The 18,385-nt window shown below is 46.7% G+C and overlaps 1 protein-coding gene across 9 annotated transcripts in view; it reads right to left on the bottom strand.

Annotated features, from left to right (window-relative positions):
• The window catches only part of RAB11FIP3 (RAB11 family interacting protein 3), a 91,151-nt gene that overhangs the window by 10,416 nt on the left and 62,350 nt on the right, over window positions 1–18,385 (bottom strand). For 5 of the 9 annotated variants that reach the window (XM_081839650.1, XM_081839643.1, XM_081839642.1 and 2 more), the window contains 7 exons: window positions 16,447–16,623; window positions 10,281–10,415; window positions 6,008–6,043; window positions 2,804–2,897; window positions 1,980–2,083; window positions 669–809; window positions 135–216 (listed from right to left, as the gene is read on the bottom strand). In XM_081839650.1, coding sequence (XP_081695776.1) covers window positions 135–216; window positions 669–809; window positions 1,980–2,083; window positions 2,804–2,897; window positions 6,008–6,043; window positions 10,281–10,415; window positions 16,447–16,623 — 769 coding nt within the window. The remainder of the gene's footprint in view (window positions 1–134; window positions 217–668; window positions 810–1,979; window positions 2,084–2,803; window positions 2,898–6,007; window positions 6,044–10,280; window positions 10,416–16,446; window positions 16,624–18,385) is intronic. The other 4 variants (XM_081839647.1, XM_081839649.1, XM_081839645.1 and 1 more) reach the window with 3 other exon arrangements.

The raw sequence follows: 18,385 nt of genomic DNA, 5'->3' as shown, positions 1-18,385 counted from the left end.
CTGAGACATAGAGCCATATGCATTTTTCTTTACTGCTGAGAAGTTCTGGTCCAGAGGAAAGCACACCACCCCTTTTATTTTTAAGACACACAGAGGCATATTACAGAAATCTCTGCCTGGCAGAGGCACCTCACCTCCTCTAGCCTCTCAATATTGGCTCTCAGGCAAGGGACGCAGGACCGAAGTTCTCCATTCTCATCATCCAGCTGTTGTATCCTGCAGTTTACAGAAACAAGCATAAGCTTGGAAATGTACTGCCATCCCTGCAAGCATGAGGCCTCTCTGCCTGGCCCTTGTGACTCTCCCCAGGCCACACCCCTCGCTGGCCTTGGCTGGCCTCATGTGCCCTTGAACCCTGATCTTGTTTCTCGCTTCCCTGGATGGAGAAGAGAGACATGTGTGTGAGTGTAAATAACTGTACAAAGCCTAAAATTTACATCGGTTGCTCCGCCCACCTTTAGCTCTGGTCACACACCCCTGGCATGTGAACCCCTGGAAGGCTCTCCAAAGGGGAATGTAGCCCCACCACCACCAACATGTGTTAACTGTAAGTTGTACGAATAAGGGCTTCCTTTTTTACTTGCTGAATCTTCCACCAGTGAATGTAACTGGATGACCCAGAGTAAGGATGTGCCTAAGCAAAGTCTCCATCCATTTGCCAACCGTACCGGGCTTGGAGGTTCTCAATCTCAATGCTCTTCTCCCGCTCCATCTTGCTCAGCAGATCCCGCTGTTTCCGGATTTCATCCATGAGGACCTCATCCGATTTCAGCTCCTGCTCTTTCAGCTGCTCCTCCAGGGCGTTCGCTCTGTGGAGACATAGAGAGGTTGTGGAGTTCAGTGGCTGACACTCACAGGGCAACTCCCCCTGGAGCACAAATGTTCAGGCGAAAAAGCATTTTGCACACAAATGAAGGAAAATAACATTTGGTATAGGGGTCATTTCACCATGCCGATTCTAACATGTAATTTTCTTATTGTGTATACTTGTTTTAAAGTTGCTGGTTTTATTTATATTTTGACAAAATATGACATTAAATTTGTTTTTACTGTTTGCTCCTATCAATATTATTTGCTTACTATTTCAGGTAGTTCTTTGTAAATGCTTAGAAACATAGAAATTGTGTTTAAATAAATAGGAAGTATTCTATTTGAAATGGCACACATGCACACCACACCTAAAATACTGGGGCATGGAGGGGAAGCATGAGGCCCATAATGAAATCCAAAAACTGCACACCCTATCCTCACAATATTAGCGGAATCATGTCCCCCACCCAATGATTTGAGCATTGGCCTAATTTCTTTGTTTAAAGCAAGGGTTCCCTGCTTTATAAGTTGATCAACTTATATAGCTGTCATGGACCCTAACAGACCTTACCAAAATAGAGAACCACAATAACTAAATAAAAGAGAAAAATTATATTGAGTATAGAGGAAAATAGAACACTGAGTTGACCTTGATGCTTTTATGCACCCCAAACCAGAACCAGTTCTCCTCTTTCTCATTGTCTCCACCAGCTAAATAACAGAGCATGGTAAAGTACCGTATTTTTTGCCCTACAGGACGCACTTTTTCCCCTCCAAAAATGAAGGGGAAATGTGTGTGCGTCCTATGAGGTGAATGCAGGCTTCAGGAAGCTATCCGCAAGCCTGGGGAGCCCGGCGGGAGTTCCTGCCGGGCTCCCAAGGCTTGCGGATAGCAGCCTGTTCTGGGGGCGGGGGAAGCCCACGCCTGGGGGAGAAATAATTTTTTTCTTTATTTCCCCCCAAAAAAACTAGGTGCGCCCTATGGGCCAGTGCGCCCTATAGGGTGAAAAATACGGTAAATTCTACTAACAATTGATAGGGCTGTGTCATGTCTCAAGCCCTGTCATTCCACACAACTGTGTCACATGCCATTTCTGAACACACAGACAGGCTTGTCTCAAAGCTGACACCTGTCATGCAAGCCAATCTCCCACCCACCCGATTTTTACCTGTGCACCAGTTGTAGGTTTTCCTGCTTTAAGCGGCTGTGCTGCTCCCCATTTGCCGCCGTGTCCTTTTCCAGCTCTGTCACTCTTTTCTCTAGGAAGATCACCTGCAAAAGGAGCAGTGAGAGTCAAGCATTAAAAGGCCTGTCCTTCCTGCTTCACCCATAGGGCATGAAAGCCAGTCTGGGGCCAGAGGTTTTGGTCCAATTCAAGAGCAAGCAGCTGTAACCAGTTGTACACTTTGTTTCCTCTGCACTTCATGGTCCTTTGCTTAACGTCATATTATCATCCTTGGCTCCTTAGTCTGTAATACCCAAAGCCTCACCTTTTGGGAGAGATTTAAAAATAGAATGCTCCTTCTTGGTAATCCATTTGAGTCAATGCTCAGGGCTGCTGTTTCAAAACCCTTAAGATGCTGGATGCTCGCATATCCTAAGCCAGTGCTCCACAGCAGCAGCAGCAACAGCTGGGAAAGTGGGGGGTGGCCTTCTTGTAATCATGAACAGGGAACCTGTGGCCTTTAATAAAGGATGGGTTAGAAATTTTTCTAAACACATAAAAAGTAAAGCATCCCAGTGGCCATGCAGGCTGGGGCAGGTGGGAGTTGGGAGCCCGCAATTGTCTGGAGCAGTACTAGAGCAGCATTACACCCATATGAGAGGAGGGCGTTTGCTGCCTCTCTATATGAGTCACTGGTCTGTGTTAGTCTCCTCCTGATCAGGAGACACATACCCAGATCTTTAACAGAGAGACAGACAGACAGAGAAGAAAGCATTTGCTTCCACACACTCTAACAGTAATGCTTTCCAGCTGTAAAACACACCCACCTTATCAGTGATGTCCTCTTCCAGGCATTCGGTGTTGTTCCGGAAGGGTTCCTCCATGACATCTAGAGGGAGGGTTCCTGTCTGGTGAAGGTGTCTGTAACGAAGACAGACCAGGCCGATCCAAAGCAAGAAGACAATTAGAAGGACCATCATCACAGAGGAGAACACCGAACTAGCACAGTTGTGCATGGGTTAACATTTCCACCTTGCTCCTTTCCCTTCCTGCAGGGGATTCCATCATCAAGTGCAGTTCAGAAGCCCTGTCTGACTACCAGAGTTGGATTTCTCAATTAAAAAACCCCAAACACTTCTGTTTCACGGGCTACTGCCAGCCCACCCACAGCATCCCTCAATAGTCCTCTAAGCTGAGCAAGGTTGTCTGACACCTTTCTGGGGTGGCAGAGAACAATAGCATATTACCAGGTACCCACACTTACACACCTTTTCCCCTTTGCTCTTTGGAATATGGGATGATTAAGATCTGACTTTCTCCCACTTAATTTCTTTCTGATCTTCATGGCAGCGAGATAAAACACGTTCTCAAGAGCAATAAAGAACATGAAAGAGGAAGGACCGTGGCTCAACGCTGCAGCATATATACTTCGCAGGCTGGACGTCCCAGGATAAATTGCTGGAGTGGCCTGTTTGCATCTGGGAATCCGACATTCAAATCCTCACCCACTCTAAAGCCTTGGGCAAGCGGCTGTATTTCAGTCTAATCTACTTCGCGGGAAGAGCTGTAGCTCAGAAGCACAGCACCTGCCTTGCATTCAGAAGTTTCCAGGTTAAATCCCCACATTTTCAGGTAGGGGCAGGAAATCTCTCTGCCTAAAACCCTGGGGAGCCACTGCCAGTCAGTGTAGACCATACTGAGCTAGGTGGAAAGCATAAGGCAGCTTTCTATGTTCCCTAAGAGGCAGGCTGGGAGGCAGAGAGCAAATTGGTAAAACAAGCCCTCCCATCATGTTGAGGCTCCTGCATTGCAGGGGGTTGGACTAGATGACACTCATGGTCCCTTCCAACTCTACAATGCTATGATTCTATGCCCCCCACACCCATGGAAGCTGCTTCCATTTTAACACTTCTCCCTGTGGGTCTCTGTTGTGGTCCAAAGGCCATCATTTTATGACACGACACCCAGGTCAGACATTTATCAGCTGTTAACTAGTAATGCACTTTATCACTTAAAGAGTGTTCAATATTCCACCCAAAGGACAAGGGGGAGGCAGGCTTTGGGTGTCCTCTGCCTTCCCCACCCGCCATGCAAAGCCTTAACACAGAAATTCATGCACCGAGAGACTGTGAACGCATTGTGGTGTTTGAAGGGTGGTTAATAAGAAGTGGTTAATGATAGGTTACAGGTGGTTAATGCAAGTTACACTGCTGATCAACCAAAGCAAAGCATGAAAAATATACAGGCAGCTTCAAAGCTGTGGACCTCGTTCCAGATCTCCCTACACAGCAGCAAAACCTGTCTCTTGCAGACAAGGCAGAGCCAGGAATACCATCAGCTTTGGTAAAGAAATGCCACCCCAAAAGCCCTGCAAGAGGGCAAGCACAGCCTCCTCCCTGATGGCCCATTAAATTTGAGCCAGGCCATATGGCAGGGATAGCCAACCTAACCCAGAGGTTGCTGGGCTACAGCTCCCATCATCCCTAACCACCCTAACCACTAGTCCATGTTAGGTGGGGCTGATGGAAGTTGGGGCCCAGCAGCATTTATTTGGAGGATGCCATGTTAGTTACCTCTGGCTGTGGCGGCAGGAGGAGGACACAGCGGTGACTAAGCAATCAATATTGTCCCAACCAGTGTGCATGTCAGAAAGAAACTGGTCCCACTGGCCAGCCAGCGTGAGAGGGTTGGTGAGCCGCATCCTGCCCCCCAATAAACGAGGAAAGTGAAGTAAAAGCTCTAGTCTCATAGGCAGCTCTCATGGGTGTTACCTGGGGCAGGGGTGTGTGAGGAGCCACTCCCAAGTAGTTTTTAAATGCTCCTCTATCTCTTCACTTCAGAGGCTCAGGTTGGGTATAAATGTAATAAATAGAATAGAATTTAAAAACAGATGGAGGACTGTGTGTGTGTGTGTGTGTGTGTCACCTACATTGGGGGAGGCAGCTGCTGGTGTTTTAGCTGCTTAGATGTATCCACCTAAGTTTTAGTCAGAGTAGACCTATTGAAAATAAAGGAACTAAGTTCATCATGTCCATTAATTTCAGTGGGTTACTCTGATTAAAGCTAACCCCTTTTCCCAGACCCAAAATTGCAGTGAAAGCAACACCTAATCCAGTGAAGAACACCCACCCCTTGTGCAACTTTCATAGTTTAATCGTGAGTCCTGAAGGGCGGACCAACAGATGGGTATCCACATGCTCTGGTTGAATTTTGGCAAATCAGCAGCAGGATGCTATTCCATAATGCTGGGTTGGGGGAAGAGAGCGAACGAGAGCAGGAAGAAGCCCTAAGAATGCCCTTTCTCACACTTTGTTCTTATTGCAACCAATGTGTAGAGAATAATCATTAAGACAAAGTGGGTCCTGGTGGATGTCTGAGATGCTTTAACAGGAGAGCCCCGCATGGAAAAAGCAGACTCCCAAGGTACGCTGGGCAGAAGCCTTACACCTTTTACCCCTGAGACAAGGTAGCCTTCCAAATTTAAGTGCTAGACTGGTAACAAGGAGCAGCATGTCAGTTGGTGAGTAGGGCGGATGGAGGACAGGTCAAGCAATCCGGCCCTCCTGTGCACCCAGCATAGAAACCAAACAGGCTACAGGGAGGAGAGAAGCCCCCTCCTCTGTATCTAGTGTGGAATGCAGGTTCGCTGTGTCCCCCTTCTCCAACAGCCCCCCGCAGACTAGTAAAAAAATGGCAACCCCCAAACTGCAAGACTCCTCAAATCCAAGCAAAATATAAATAGAGCCTCCAGGAGTACTTCATCCATTCCCTCTGGGGCAAGGAGAAAACATACCAAACAAAGACCACCCACATGCACTTCTAGCATGCAACGCCGAAAGATGTAACTGCTCAGGAGATGTACTTTTTAAAAAACAAGGAAAGAAACTGCCCTCATGCAGTCACTGGAAAGAGAAGGTGGAAGGAGAAAGAGTGACCCCACCACCACACGGGGGGGGGGACCCATGCAAGGAAGCCGTCGCGTGGGCTTTGAGAGCAAGCACAGGGAGAGTAAAAGGAACATCAGAGCGTACCTGGCTACCTTCTTGCTTGAGAGCCTCTTATTTGGACTGTGGAATGAACAACAGGAAAACTAAGTCAGGAAAACTGACACCCAAGAGCAACAAGCGAAACAGGAAGCAAGCGAAGACAGAGCGGCAGGGGCATATCCTTTACAATTCACGGCACAAATGCACAACACAGCACACCCAGGCCATGCACCCCATCCCGCCCCAAATCTAAACCCAGCCAGAGGCAACATCTTTTCTGCACATGTTTTTAGCAGCGATGCAACATCGGAATGGAACAAAACGGGCCCTCTGCGGTACCTGCAGGAGCGTCCATCGCTCCTCTTCCCCCTGCGTCCGTTCACTGGCCAGTCTTGAAAACAGATCCCGAGGCTAAGAATAGAACTTGAGTGTGGTGGGACTTTTGGCTTCTGCTGGATTTAAACCCACCTGTCAGCCAAGCGGGCATCTGAACCCCCGATAGCAAGGTGCAGGGAGTGCCAAGCAACGTACCTCAAACAGGCGCACCACAGAAAAGGTCTGTGGCACACAGAGGTGAAGCCAAATGCACACACCTGAAAAAAGCCCCACTTACGAACCAAGGCTGGACGTGCCTTGGCCATCTTTCTAAGCAGGAGCTTCTGTCAGAGAAAGAGGAGAAGGGGCCGGACGGATGACTGGAAACACGACAAGAAGCAGAGAGAGGAGAACCCAAACCCAGTAAGTAGTGGGGCTGAGAGAACTCTTAAAGGTCACCCCTAGGAAAAAGGTTCCTAGCCCAAATCGTGGCATCACCTTTTCTGACCTCTAGAGGTGTGTATATCTGTTTCAGGGGATAGGTTTTAACTGTTAAGATATATAACACTTAGGAGCAACAGCTTGCCCAAAATATTTTTATCCACTGAGGCAAAGGACAAGAGGGCATCTGTCCCCCATCTCCCACAATTCCAAGAGCAGAATCTGACCGGGGTCACATCTGCACCATACATTTAAAGCACTATGGTGCCACATTAACAGCCAGCGCTTCTCTCAGAGTTCATTGGGAAAGGTGAATTGATTGTTAAAGCACTTGGGGAACTGTAGCTCTGTGAGAAGAAGAGGGGGTCACCTAACAACTCTTAGAACCCATAACAAATGACAATTCCCAGAATGCTTTGGGATAAACCATGACTGTTAAGGTGGCAGCATAGTGCTTTAAATGTTTGGTGCAAGTGTGGCCTGGACTGGGACTTTAATCTTGTTTCAACACTGGGAAAGGGATTGTGTCCTCCACCACACATGAAGGCAGCAGGCTAGTTTAGGGGGTGCATAACAAGTCTCTAGCACACATAGCTCTGACCTCCACCAGAGGAGAATGCCCAGGAGGCTCAGCAGGAATGGCTGAAGGTGCTGCTGCTGCCGCCACCCACCTGCCAGCATCCACCACCTGAGGTGACTGCTTCACTTTGCCTAATAGTAGGGCTGGTCCTTAAGAGCAGAACATAATATATGCAAACACAGAGAGAGGAATGGATTGACCGTTGCGATAGATTTTTAAGCTGGGTAGCCGTCTATCAGAGAAGCTGTAGGAGTGGGCTTCTTGCATCAACAGAGAGTCACTAAAAGGTATTGAAGGTCCTTTTCAATGCTGAGATTCTATATATAGCACCCTTAATGCATGCAGTGCTGTACAGAGAAACATGCAAACAAAGGTCAGCCTCTTCTTAGCATTTACAACCTAAGTTCCAGTGGAGAGAAAGGGGAGGCATCTGTGTGTAAAAACAGCAACATGGATTTGAACATACCACTTTAGCAGTAGGCATGTCATATAGGCACATGCAGCCAGCAGTGGCTGCAGGTCCCTGTTGACAGCAGCACATGGCACCAAGATGTCCTTGCCATGTTCAGAGGTGGCTGGTGCCCACTTGAACTGGTAAGACGGAAGACAGGGGGAGGGACTAACAGTAGGTGGAGCCAGAGCCAATGACAGGCACAGCCAGGACTAGAATCAAAGCCAACTTTTGTCGCCCTCCTCCTCCCTGCTGAGTGCTACAAGGGGAAACCTGGAGCCTAAGGAGAAGGAAGCTGATTGGCTGTGCCATTCCTTGGACTGGCAATGTGTCAGAGTGGGCAGGTGGGGGCTGGCTGAAGGTAGGCTGAGGTTAGAGGGGCAGTGCTCCACTTGCCCTGATATACCAGCCTCCACTGTCACACCGTCTCTTCCCCACCTCCATGCCTTCCGATCGTGTGAATTCCCCTTGTGAACATCTACCAGACCGGGTTGGGGGGTTGGACATTCAGCATAATATAATTGCTGGAAATCTATGTAGTAGTAAGTAAAGGGGGTTCTCGGAATACATGACATCTCCATTCGCAATGTTTGCAATGTTGTCATAAGCCTTTGATCTTGGCACACCAATCTAATGCAATCATTTCCTTCAGGCTGGAAGGGGCTGTATCTGAGTGGCAGGACACCTGCTTTGCATGCAGAAGGTCACAGGTTCAACCCCCAGCATCTCCAAATAAGGACTGGGGAAGAGCCCTGCCTGGAAAACTACTGCCAGTCATTGTGTGGACAATACTGAGCTAAATACTGCATTAACTCAAATGTAAAGTGCACCTTTTTTGGCCAAATTACATCGTGAACATTAGGGTGTGCATTAGATTCAATGGCACATTAGATTCGAGTAAATGCAGTAGATCAGTTGACAAGACTACAAACCTGCACACGTACTCAATTAAGCTTACTTATTGAGTAGAGCTGCAAGGCCTCTCATGCTCCTCTCTTATTTGCCTCATCTCCTCCTCCCATCTGCCATACCCAACTCCATTCCTTCTGCCATGGCTTATCCCAACATTTGCCAACATCTGTGCTGACTGAGGCTGATGAGAGCTGCTAACCAAAGCAGGTGGAGGGGGCTAGATTGGTGACAGCTGCCTCATGGCTTGCAGCGATCGCTAGGGTCTCCATTTACCAAGCCTGTCCAACATATTCATCTACAGTTCTCAACCTGCTTTCTAAAACCACCATTGCCTCATCTTGCTTGAAGCCCCCCACCTCTTTCACTAGCTGCTGCCATTCCCCACGCCCCGTTCTCCTTAGGCCAGTGTAGATCACAAAGGCACCAAGGAGGAATCCAGAAATGCCACATTTGCTTCAGACACACAGATTAGTTCATGCAAAGGAGATTAATTGCAGAGCAGAAAAATGCAAAAAGGAGGATTCTCACTGGCAGTGTTCTTCCTGGTTTTGAAGGGATAGAGATAGGGTGCTTTCACATGCAGTGCTAACAAACACCTCCATCTCCCAACATTTTTTTTAAGGGCAGTCAACTGAGTGCAAGTTGCACAGACACTGATGTGCATTATCAGCAGCCAGTGATCAAGACTGCTATTGAGAAACAGCCTTCCTCCCTGAAGATATACACACAGGCAGTGAAGAGGGTGATGGGGAAGGGCTGTGGCTCAGTGACAGGGAACCTGCTTTGCATGCAGAAGGTCCTGGGTTCAATCTCTGGCATCTCCTGATAGGGCTGGGAGGGGCCCCTGCCTGAAATCCTGGACAGACCCAGACCAGAACTGACATAAAGGAGTCAACAGCCTGACTCAGTATAAGGCAACTTCCTAGGGCTTAGTCTCCAATGCCAAGCTCTACTTAAGAGTCGATCCACTGAAATTAATGGACAAAACTAACTTGGATCTATTGCAGTGGGTCCACTCTTGAGTATGACATGGGGGGCCACAACCCTATGTTCCTATCTTATGCAAGAAAATGGTAGACTTGATATTACTAAGAGGATGTGGGTGAGGGTGGGGAAAACCACAACTGAATAATACACTTTGGCAGGCAAGCTGCTCCATCATCACACTTAGCCGTTTAAAATTTGTTATTTTTGTAAATAAGCTCTGGGGTTTAATTATATTACAATCGAGTGGTGTATAAAATAAATCTTGTGAAATAAACCAACCAACCAATTTGGCAAACCTCAAAGGAAACAGGCCCATCCTGCATTGTAAGCGCCCCAAATATCAAATGGTTTCAATAACAGGGCCAAATATCACTTAAAGCTGCCTGGTAGGCAGATTGGCAGAGGCTAGATTTGAACTGGAGACTTCCTGATTCACGGTTCAGCCTTCACCAATAGACAACAACAGTTCAGGGCCCTTCCTCTGAACGTACTGCAGATGTGATTTGTTATAAAGAAAGGAAGGAAAAAAGTGAGCACCCATGCTTAGCAAACCATGCGAGCCCTACTTTCCCAAGAACATATAAATCATGCAACTTTAAAAAGAAGAGTGTCTCATGCCCCAAACGAGTTACCTATTCATTTCAAGATCATTTAGGCGAGCAGACAGGTCCTCGAGGCGGTTGATTTGTTTGTGGCACTGGGTACAGTAAAACTCAAACGCCTCATCAGTGATAATGCTGTGCAGTTTCGCCGCAAGTGGGTTGGTGCTAGAAAAATCACAAGTGTGTCATTCTTGTAAAAAAGGAGAACATTCAGGCAGAGCCCCTCGATTCCACCTGTGGCTTCCAGAAGTTGAAAGAGAAGAAGACGGATGCTCTCGAGTAGCCAATTTTGGAGGCAGGTGGTGTTTTGTAAAAGAAAGGCGTGGGCTAGTTAATGCCATTTCAAGGAGATAATGATTTGCTGCCTCTTTCCAACAAACTGCCACTTCACCCCACAAATCACTCGAAGATTTGCTGAGAGTCTTAGAAGACCACTTCATGATTTTTCTGCCTGTCGCAGAAACTGTAATGCACTGTGCATGATTTTTAATTGTATTATTACTGCTTCTTTTAATTTGAATTTCATTGTATTATAATTTGAATTCCATGAACTGGTGGCCACTCATCCAGCACACAAACAAAGACCCTACAGGACATACTGCAGCATTCCCTAACATATGGTTGGATCCACATTTTCCTTCTTGTGGATTTTAACAACTTTCAGTCTCTCCCCACTTCAGTGCTTGTGCATGGACTTTACATCTGAACTGTGCCTTTGGGTTGAGGAAAAGGGTGTGCGTGTGCTCAGTTGGTATTTTTTTCCAATTAAAAAAGCATCAAGAAAAATACCATTACAAATCAATATGGATATTTAATGTGGTGTATGTGCCTTTTCTCATCTTCAACCACAAATCCATAGACAACACGCCGTGAGCCATCTAAATGAAGCTTGCAGGCCACTGGTGGTCTGTGAACTTCAGTTTGGGAATACCTGCAATAGAGTGTCCCAACTGATGCTCATCTGTCTTGCTAGAAGCTTTTGCAAAGGTCATTATCCGGAGAGCCAGATCCCATCCACACTATATAGGATACTGGATGGGAACGTCAGACCCAGGAGCCAAATATAGCTCTCGAGGCTATTCTGTGTGACCCTTGGAACTCTCCCCAAGCCAACGTAGTTGCACGTGATCTGTGCCAACATTTACACATGTAGTGATCTGTGGCAGCCATTTTTCATACTGTGACAGCTAAAAAAAAATTTGCAGTAAGGATTTAAAATATGTTTGAGAGAGGCAGGTGGTTATACCTCCCCTCCACTGAAATAAACTTCTGGAAGCCACAAGGTTTAAATCGGAGATAAGGTTAATAGTGAAAACCACAAAGGAGAGGTTTAATTTAAATACACACACACACACACGCAAACACAAACATAGACCCACAGAGGTGTGAGCTGGTAGAAACAAGGTTAAATTTACAAACACCTGGAAAGACAGTAAATGACTTGGCTCAGTTCCTACTGTTTTGCTGAGCAACTTACATCTCAAGAGGAGGCCGCAAGCATCTATTCAGATGAAAAGAAGCAACAACCCCCGGGGTTTGGAGGGCCCTGGGGAAAGACCTCCTCTTTGTGCCCCCTCAGTGAATGTGCATCCTTTACTGCAGCTGGTCCAGGGGGCTCTTGTCAGAGGGACCCCTGCAGGAATATGTGGGTCTGTGGCAGATGCCCGAACATGCTGCCCTATGGTGCCAGAACTGAAGCCATTGCAAACTACAGGAGCTTCACACTTCTTGGTGTGCAGTCAAAAAGCTTTGGCACTGTATGAATAACAGCATTCTTATACCAAGCTACTGATTTCAGATGAAGTTGTTCTAAAATGTGCAACAAACTCCCACAATTGATCCCCTTCCTACCCCCAAAGAAGTCATTCACTTTTTTAAAAAAAAAATAATTTTTGAACACTGCGGCCTAGCAAGAGCTGAAGCTTGCAAGGCGGAGGAAAAAAGCACAATGAAGAATCAAACCTAGAGAAGAACAAGCTCTGGTCTAACTGATACAACACTTTCCATTTCGCTCCACATGATTTGGAATACAATGCTCCTTCCTTTGAGAGCAGGAAAAGCTTGCAACTTGTTAATTGCAGAAACACCCTGCTTTGGAAATCTGGACTTGAGAACCACCTCTTCACAAGTTGCAAAGCAAAATGTTCCTCTCTGTGTAAATGCTACAGAAGAAGAGTTTGGATTTGATATCCCGCTTTATCACTACCCGAAGGAGTCTCAAAGCAGCCAACATTCTCCTTTCCCTTCCTCCCCCACAACAAACACTCTGTGAGGTGAGTGGGGCTGAGAGACTTCAGAGAAGTGTGACTGGCCCAAGGTCACCCAGCAGCTGCATGTAGAGGAGCGGAGATGCGAACCCGGTTCCCCAGATTACGAGTCTACTGCTCTTAACCACTACACCACCAAAAGCTGTTGCTTTCGCTTAAGTAAGGGCAGCACTGTGGGGAAGACTGGGAGAAGAGAGCAAAACCAAACCGCAAATAGAAGAAGCACTCTGTTCAGCACAGAAAGATGTTCAAGTCATTCTCAAGCTACACCGCCATTGTGTTGCAGCATGGAGGGTGGCTGTTCCGGAGTCCACCTCTCCATTCCCTCTCTCCCCCATCCTACAATAAACAAGCATTCTGTGGTCGCTGAGCCACCCCCTCCTGTTTTTCCTGATTTTTTTTGTATTTCCACTTGGGATTTAAATGAAGGTTTTTTTTTTAAAAAAAAAACAACACACAAATTGCTGCAGAAATGAAGAGAACTGAATTCAAGGTTGGAAAAAATGAGAAGCAGAGAGAAGTCAACTGACAGATCCATCCATCCTTAAGTATAACAACCTCAGGAGTGCAGAGAGTAGAGGACATATTTGTATGCAGTAGACTTGCTTGCTGGGACAAGATGGCAGCTTCTGAGCTAGGAGAGGAGTAAGATGCATCTTCCTGTTCACATCCCCAGAGGAAATCCCTGCTCCTGCTGGACCACTGACAACAGGAAGCCCTTCAGCCCATTTGTGCAACTCTCCCTATTTTCTCCTGCTCACTCAGCAGGACTAGCCAGCGCCAAGCATCCTGTCAACAACCACACAAGCCGTTAGCAGCCGTTAGCCAGAGTCCAGCTCAGCATCTTTCAGGGGCATTCCGTTTGGCAACACAGCCCCAGGTTGCATCTGCAAGCTAGAGACTAGGAGAGACGCTTGCTTGAAATCCAGGAGAGCTGCTGCCAGCCAGTGGTCTGATAAGGCAGCTTCCTCTGTTCCTATGACAAACTGGCTCCTCCTGCTTGCCTCGTTTCCCAGCAGGTTGATTTGGCACCAAGGTATGGTCAATCTGCACATGGCCTTACTTAGATCCCATCAAAGCACTCATTTCCTTGCATGGAGGGAAGATGTGTTTGCACTAAGCTGCTGGGTGATTTGCTAGCACACCTGGCAACTTGGACCCATTGCATGCCAAGGGCACAGGCCATGATGACCTGTGTGCCGCAGGCACAATGTAATCCAGGTAGAGAAACATCTGCACAGATATGGGAGAAATGCCCTAAAATGAAGGCATCTCTATGGACTGCATGGGAAAGGCAGGAGAAAGGTGCCTTATTATGCTCAGAAGGCATCAGAGAAGGTATGTGACACCCATCATCTTCTATAGCTATTTCGTGCAGCCGAAGAAAGTATCGCTCTCTCACACAAATCATTTTCTCCCTGCTGCTTAGGACACATTTATATGGATCTGTAGAGGTGAGAGAAGCAGGATTTGTGGTGCACAGGGCTTTTTGTCACAGCTCAGTGGTAGAGCATCTGCTTTCCATGCATAAGGTCAGGCTGGGAAGGACCCTTCTCTGAAACTCTGGAAATCTGCAGCGAGTCAGTGTAGACAATACCAAGCAAGATGGATCAATGGTCTGACTCAGTGCAATGCACCTTCCTATGTTTGCAAAGGGAGAGCACCTCTGCTTTTCGTGTGGATGCTGTCAGCTTAAAACTCCAGGTAGAACGGGGCAAGAGTTCTCTCTGAAATCTTGCAGAGCCAGTAAGTACAGACAAGATTGAGCCAGATGGACCAACGATCTAACCTGGGATGGTGCAGCTTGCTATGTAGCACAGTCACTTTCTTCCTGCTGCCTGTGTGTTGTTGGCTCACGGCTATTCCCCTGCACATTCAGCACACAGAGGGGAGAAAACTGTGGCAAGGTGTGCCCTGACGGCTTCAGAGTATCAGGCTGGTAAACAAGCCAACTCGATACCAGCAAAAACCTGTTTGGTGGAAGTACCCAATAGCCAAGCTAACCCCAGCTGGGTGGGGAGTGCTGAGAATGTGGAGACAGGCAGTGCTGGGAACGTGCTGAAACAACCAGACCTTCCCATCTGCCACTTGACCCACGTTTGATATGCTAGTGTGCCGCTGCTGAAAGTACGCCCAAGTGCTTGTGGAGCTGTGATCAGGATGTGTGTGCAGGAGCAAAAATTTTTTATTAGTCTTCAATTACAGTCTAATAATAGCCCCCTTATAACAATACCAATTTATAATACAATTATTAATACCAATTGTTCAAATATCGAATTATATAATTTAGATGAAGTAGGCCACTGCATGCTGGATTTGATGGAATGATTATTTGCATTATTTCTGCGTTCCAAAATCTTATTAATTTCAATTACATTCTGGTCATAATAATAATCCCTTATACAACAGCTGCAGTATTAATAACTTCTATTCGTGTTGACACATTAAATGATTTATAAAACTATAAGTGAGGAACTCAAACTTTATTCTTGTTCTTCCTGTGTGTGGCAATTATTCTGTCCATGGTGTTTCTTCCTGTCCTCGTAAGATGTTATGTCTTTCTTTCCCCCAGTTGTTGTTGTTATCCATCATGCCTTGGACGGAGCTGATATCCCATTGTTGTTCCAGAAATTTCTCCCTCACCCTGTCCCTTGCTTCACTGTTTTGTAACTTTAACAACAGCTGCAAAAGTCACTCTGTCCCAATAAATAACCTGTTGTCACCATTTTCCCTCTCAGCCTGGGAAGAAGAGTGATCTGTCAAGCTGTAGATGACTCAATAAAAACCTTATCAGTTCCTTGGCAGTTCACAGACTCCTTTCATCCTTCCTTCCAACTGAAGATATATGAGCAATTATACTTCCAATTAAATTAAATTCCAAGTCCTCTTAGCGTTATTCAGTTCACTTTAAACAATAAAGAATGGGGAAGAATCAGCTCTAAGTTTCCATCATAAACCTTTTGCAAAATAGAGCTTTCCTCCCTTTTTGCTTTTTTTACACTCACAGTTTCGTTTGATGTTATATTCCTTATTTATAATCCAATTTCTTCCATCCTTGCTTGTACAAATATAATTTGAACTAATGTTCAAAGGAGGGTTGCCGAATCATAAATGTAGAGAAGAAAACTTTAAATAAAGAAACTGTAGGCTCCCCTCCCCCTGTCTTTTGCACCAAATGGAGTCTTATCTCAAGTTCAAACTTTAAAGTCCTCGCAGTTGGGTTGGCTCTGGAATTTGTGATCTCTTCTCTTCTAGCATGCGCCTGTACTTTAGTTCAATTAAACTCTAACAGGAGAACCTCTGCTTCTTAATGGCAGCCTTGGAGGGTTTTCGACAGGCAAAGTGCTTTCCTTGCCAAAGGGAGAGCCAGATACCAAGATGAACTGCGAGTAAAGCCCATTCCCCCTGTCCCTGGGGGGGGGGGATTTGCAAGGATAATTACACTTAATCATCCTTGTTTTTCCTTCACCAACAATCTCCTGCTGTCGTGGGGCCTGCCTCCATTAAAGCAGAGCAGAACTGGAAGCCGTGTGCTGGAGCAATCTCATGACTGTTCACCAATACTGCTAACTGCACAGCTCTAATAGATTTCCCTCCGGCCAATGTTTACTGCAGCCTTTGCCAACCTGTGCCCTCCAGATGTTGCTGGACTACAACTCCCATCAGCTTCAACTTGCGTAGCATGCTGGCTAGGGCTGATAGGAGTTGTAGTCCAACTTTATTGAGGGCACCATATTGGGAAAGGTTGGTTTAGCGGCTGGCTCAAAGACATATAACCAGAGTTATCTGCAACAGTTATTTTCGACACCGCAACCAGTGGTGGTGGTGGTGCTGAAGATAGGCTACGGAAGAAGCTTAGAGACAGGCACCAGCCAGTTGAGAAACGCTCAAAATGCAGCAACATGAGACACAGGTTCTGGCCATCTTACCTGGGAGAGAGGAAGGATGAACTGCTGAAGCCACTTTCTCCGTTGCACAAGCTGTCTGAGAAGAGATCCACCTCATTCCCTTCCCCGTAGTCCTCAAAGTGCTCCTCCCCGCTAATTACGGTGACGATGGAGTGATTGTTAATGTCCGAGGTCAAAGGAAGGTCATGAGGGTGAGATCTGTTGGTGGAAAGGGAAGTCAGTATCTCAAGAGAAGGAATCAAGGAGTTCACCACACCCACCGCTTCCAACAAATGATGGCCACACCCCTGCAGAGAGCGGCATTGATGGAGTCATGCTCAAAACTGCTGCCTGCATTTTTTTGCTGCCAAAGGACCGCAATATTATTATTTATGACATTTATCAGTCATTATGTAATCATTTATGTATTATTACATTTATCATGTGGCTTCACCACAATGGCATTCAGGATCCAAGCCTGAGGCTCCCTATTCTTGACCTGTATCATCTACAAATTGGCTTCCCATTATTTAAAGCCACCAAAGTCTGCACATGGCCATCACCATCACTTCCTGCAGCAGTGAATCCCACAGTTACACCCGATGGCATAGAAATCCTTCCATTTTTCTATCCCTAATCCCTTGGCAAGGGGCGTGGGTGGCGCTGAGGTTTACCACAGAGCCTAGGACTTGCCGATCAGAAGGTCAGCAGTTCGAATCACCGTGACGGAGTGAGCTCCCGTTGCTCGGTCCCTGCTCCTGCCAACCTAGCAGTTCGAAAGCACGTCAAAGTGCAAGTAGATAAATAGGTACCACTCCCGCGGGAAGGTAAATGGCGTTTCTGTGCTCTGCTCTGGTTCGCCAGAAGCGGCTTAGTCATGCTGGCCACTTGACCCGGAAGCTGTACGCCGGCTCCCTCGGCCAGTAAAGCGAGATGAGCGCCGCAACCCCAGAGTCGGCCACGACTGAACCTAATTTTCAGGGGTCCCTTTAACCTTTACATTACTATATATTTTGGAAAGTTGTTAGTTCATTCATTCACTACGCATTTCAGCACCTCTTAAGATATCATAATCAAATTTTGCATGATGATCCCTGAGATCAAAGAACAGGTTTCTGTCAGTGTTTGGATACTGTTGTATATCATTTTGAACCAAGGCGGCAGACTGAACTGATCAAAGCAACGGTGTTGATTTTATGCTTTCTTAGCAATGCCTGAGCAATGCCACTTACGGGGTCTGCTAGTAGATAAATATTTTGGGCTGACTTGGTTAACAGGAGCAGCGGTGATTGCTGCAAGCTAAAAGGGAGCTTTTATGAACTTGGTGCCTTCCAGCTGCATTGAACTCATAGTCCCATCAGCCTCAGCCAGCAGAGTGCGAAATGCAGGGAGAGCCAGGGGCCTGCATGGCAGTCTTCTGCAGATGGCAGAATGGCATCTGGCTGGCTATTATGGGAACAATGCTGGATTCAATGGACCTTTGGCCTGATGCAGCAGGACTCTTACATTGGATGCAATCCTCCCCCCTTCCTTGTTTTAGTTTGGTGACCAAACCAATCACTGCTCTGCCTTGGAGTGCACCACTCAAGCTGTGCATTCACACAAGGCCAAGGCACGTGACACATGGCAGTGCTTACATGCATACACCCAAGGCTGCAAATCTGCGCAGACCCACCGTTGCAGAAGGTGCTGTGAATGCCCAAGCACAACGCAAATATAGCTGGGCCAAGCAAAACTTATGTCCTTTGTAGAAAGTGCATACAATAAGGCAGTGGCTATATGGCAGGCAACCAATCTAAGAGGCGGCTGAATCAACGGTAAAATATTTTCAGCTGCACAGCCAACCCACATATTAAAGTGTTGCGGCATTTAGGACTGCATAATCCTATTAAGGGCCCAGGAACACGCTTTTGAGCAGTGTAACTTGTCAAAGGCACAGACCGCAGGCTTATTTCACAGATACCAGCATTCCATAACAAAA

Source organism: Podarcis erhardii, assembly GCF_964252035.2.
Source record: "Podarcis erhardii genome assembly, chromosome: 14".
Lineage (NCBI taxonomy): Eukaryota > Metazoa > Chordata > Lepidosauria > Squamata > Lacertidae > Podarcis > Podarcis erhardii.
The sequence above is the reverse complement of the archived record's forward strand: the minus strand, read 5'-3'. Positions and strand labels throughout refer to the sequence as shown.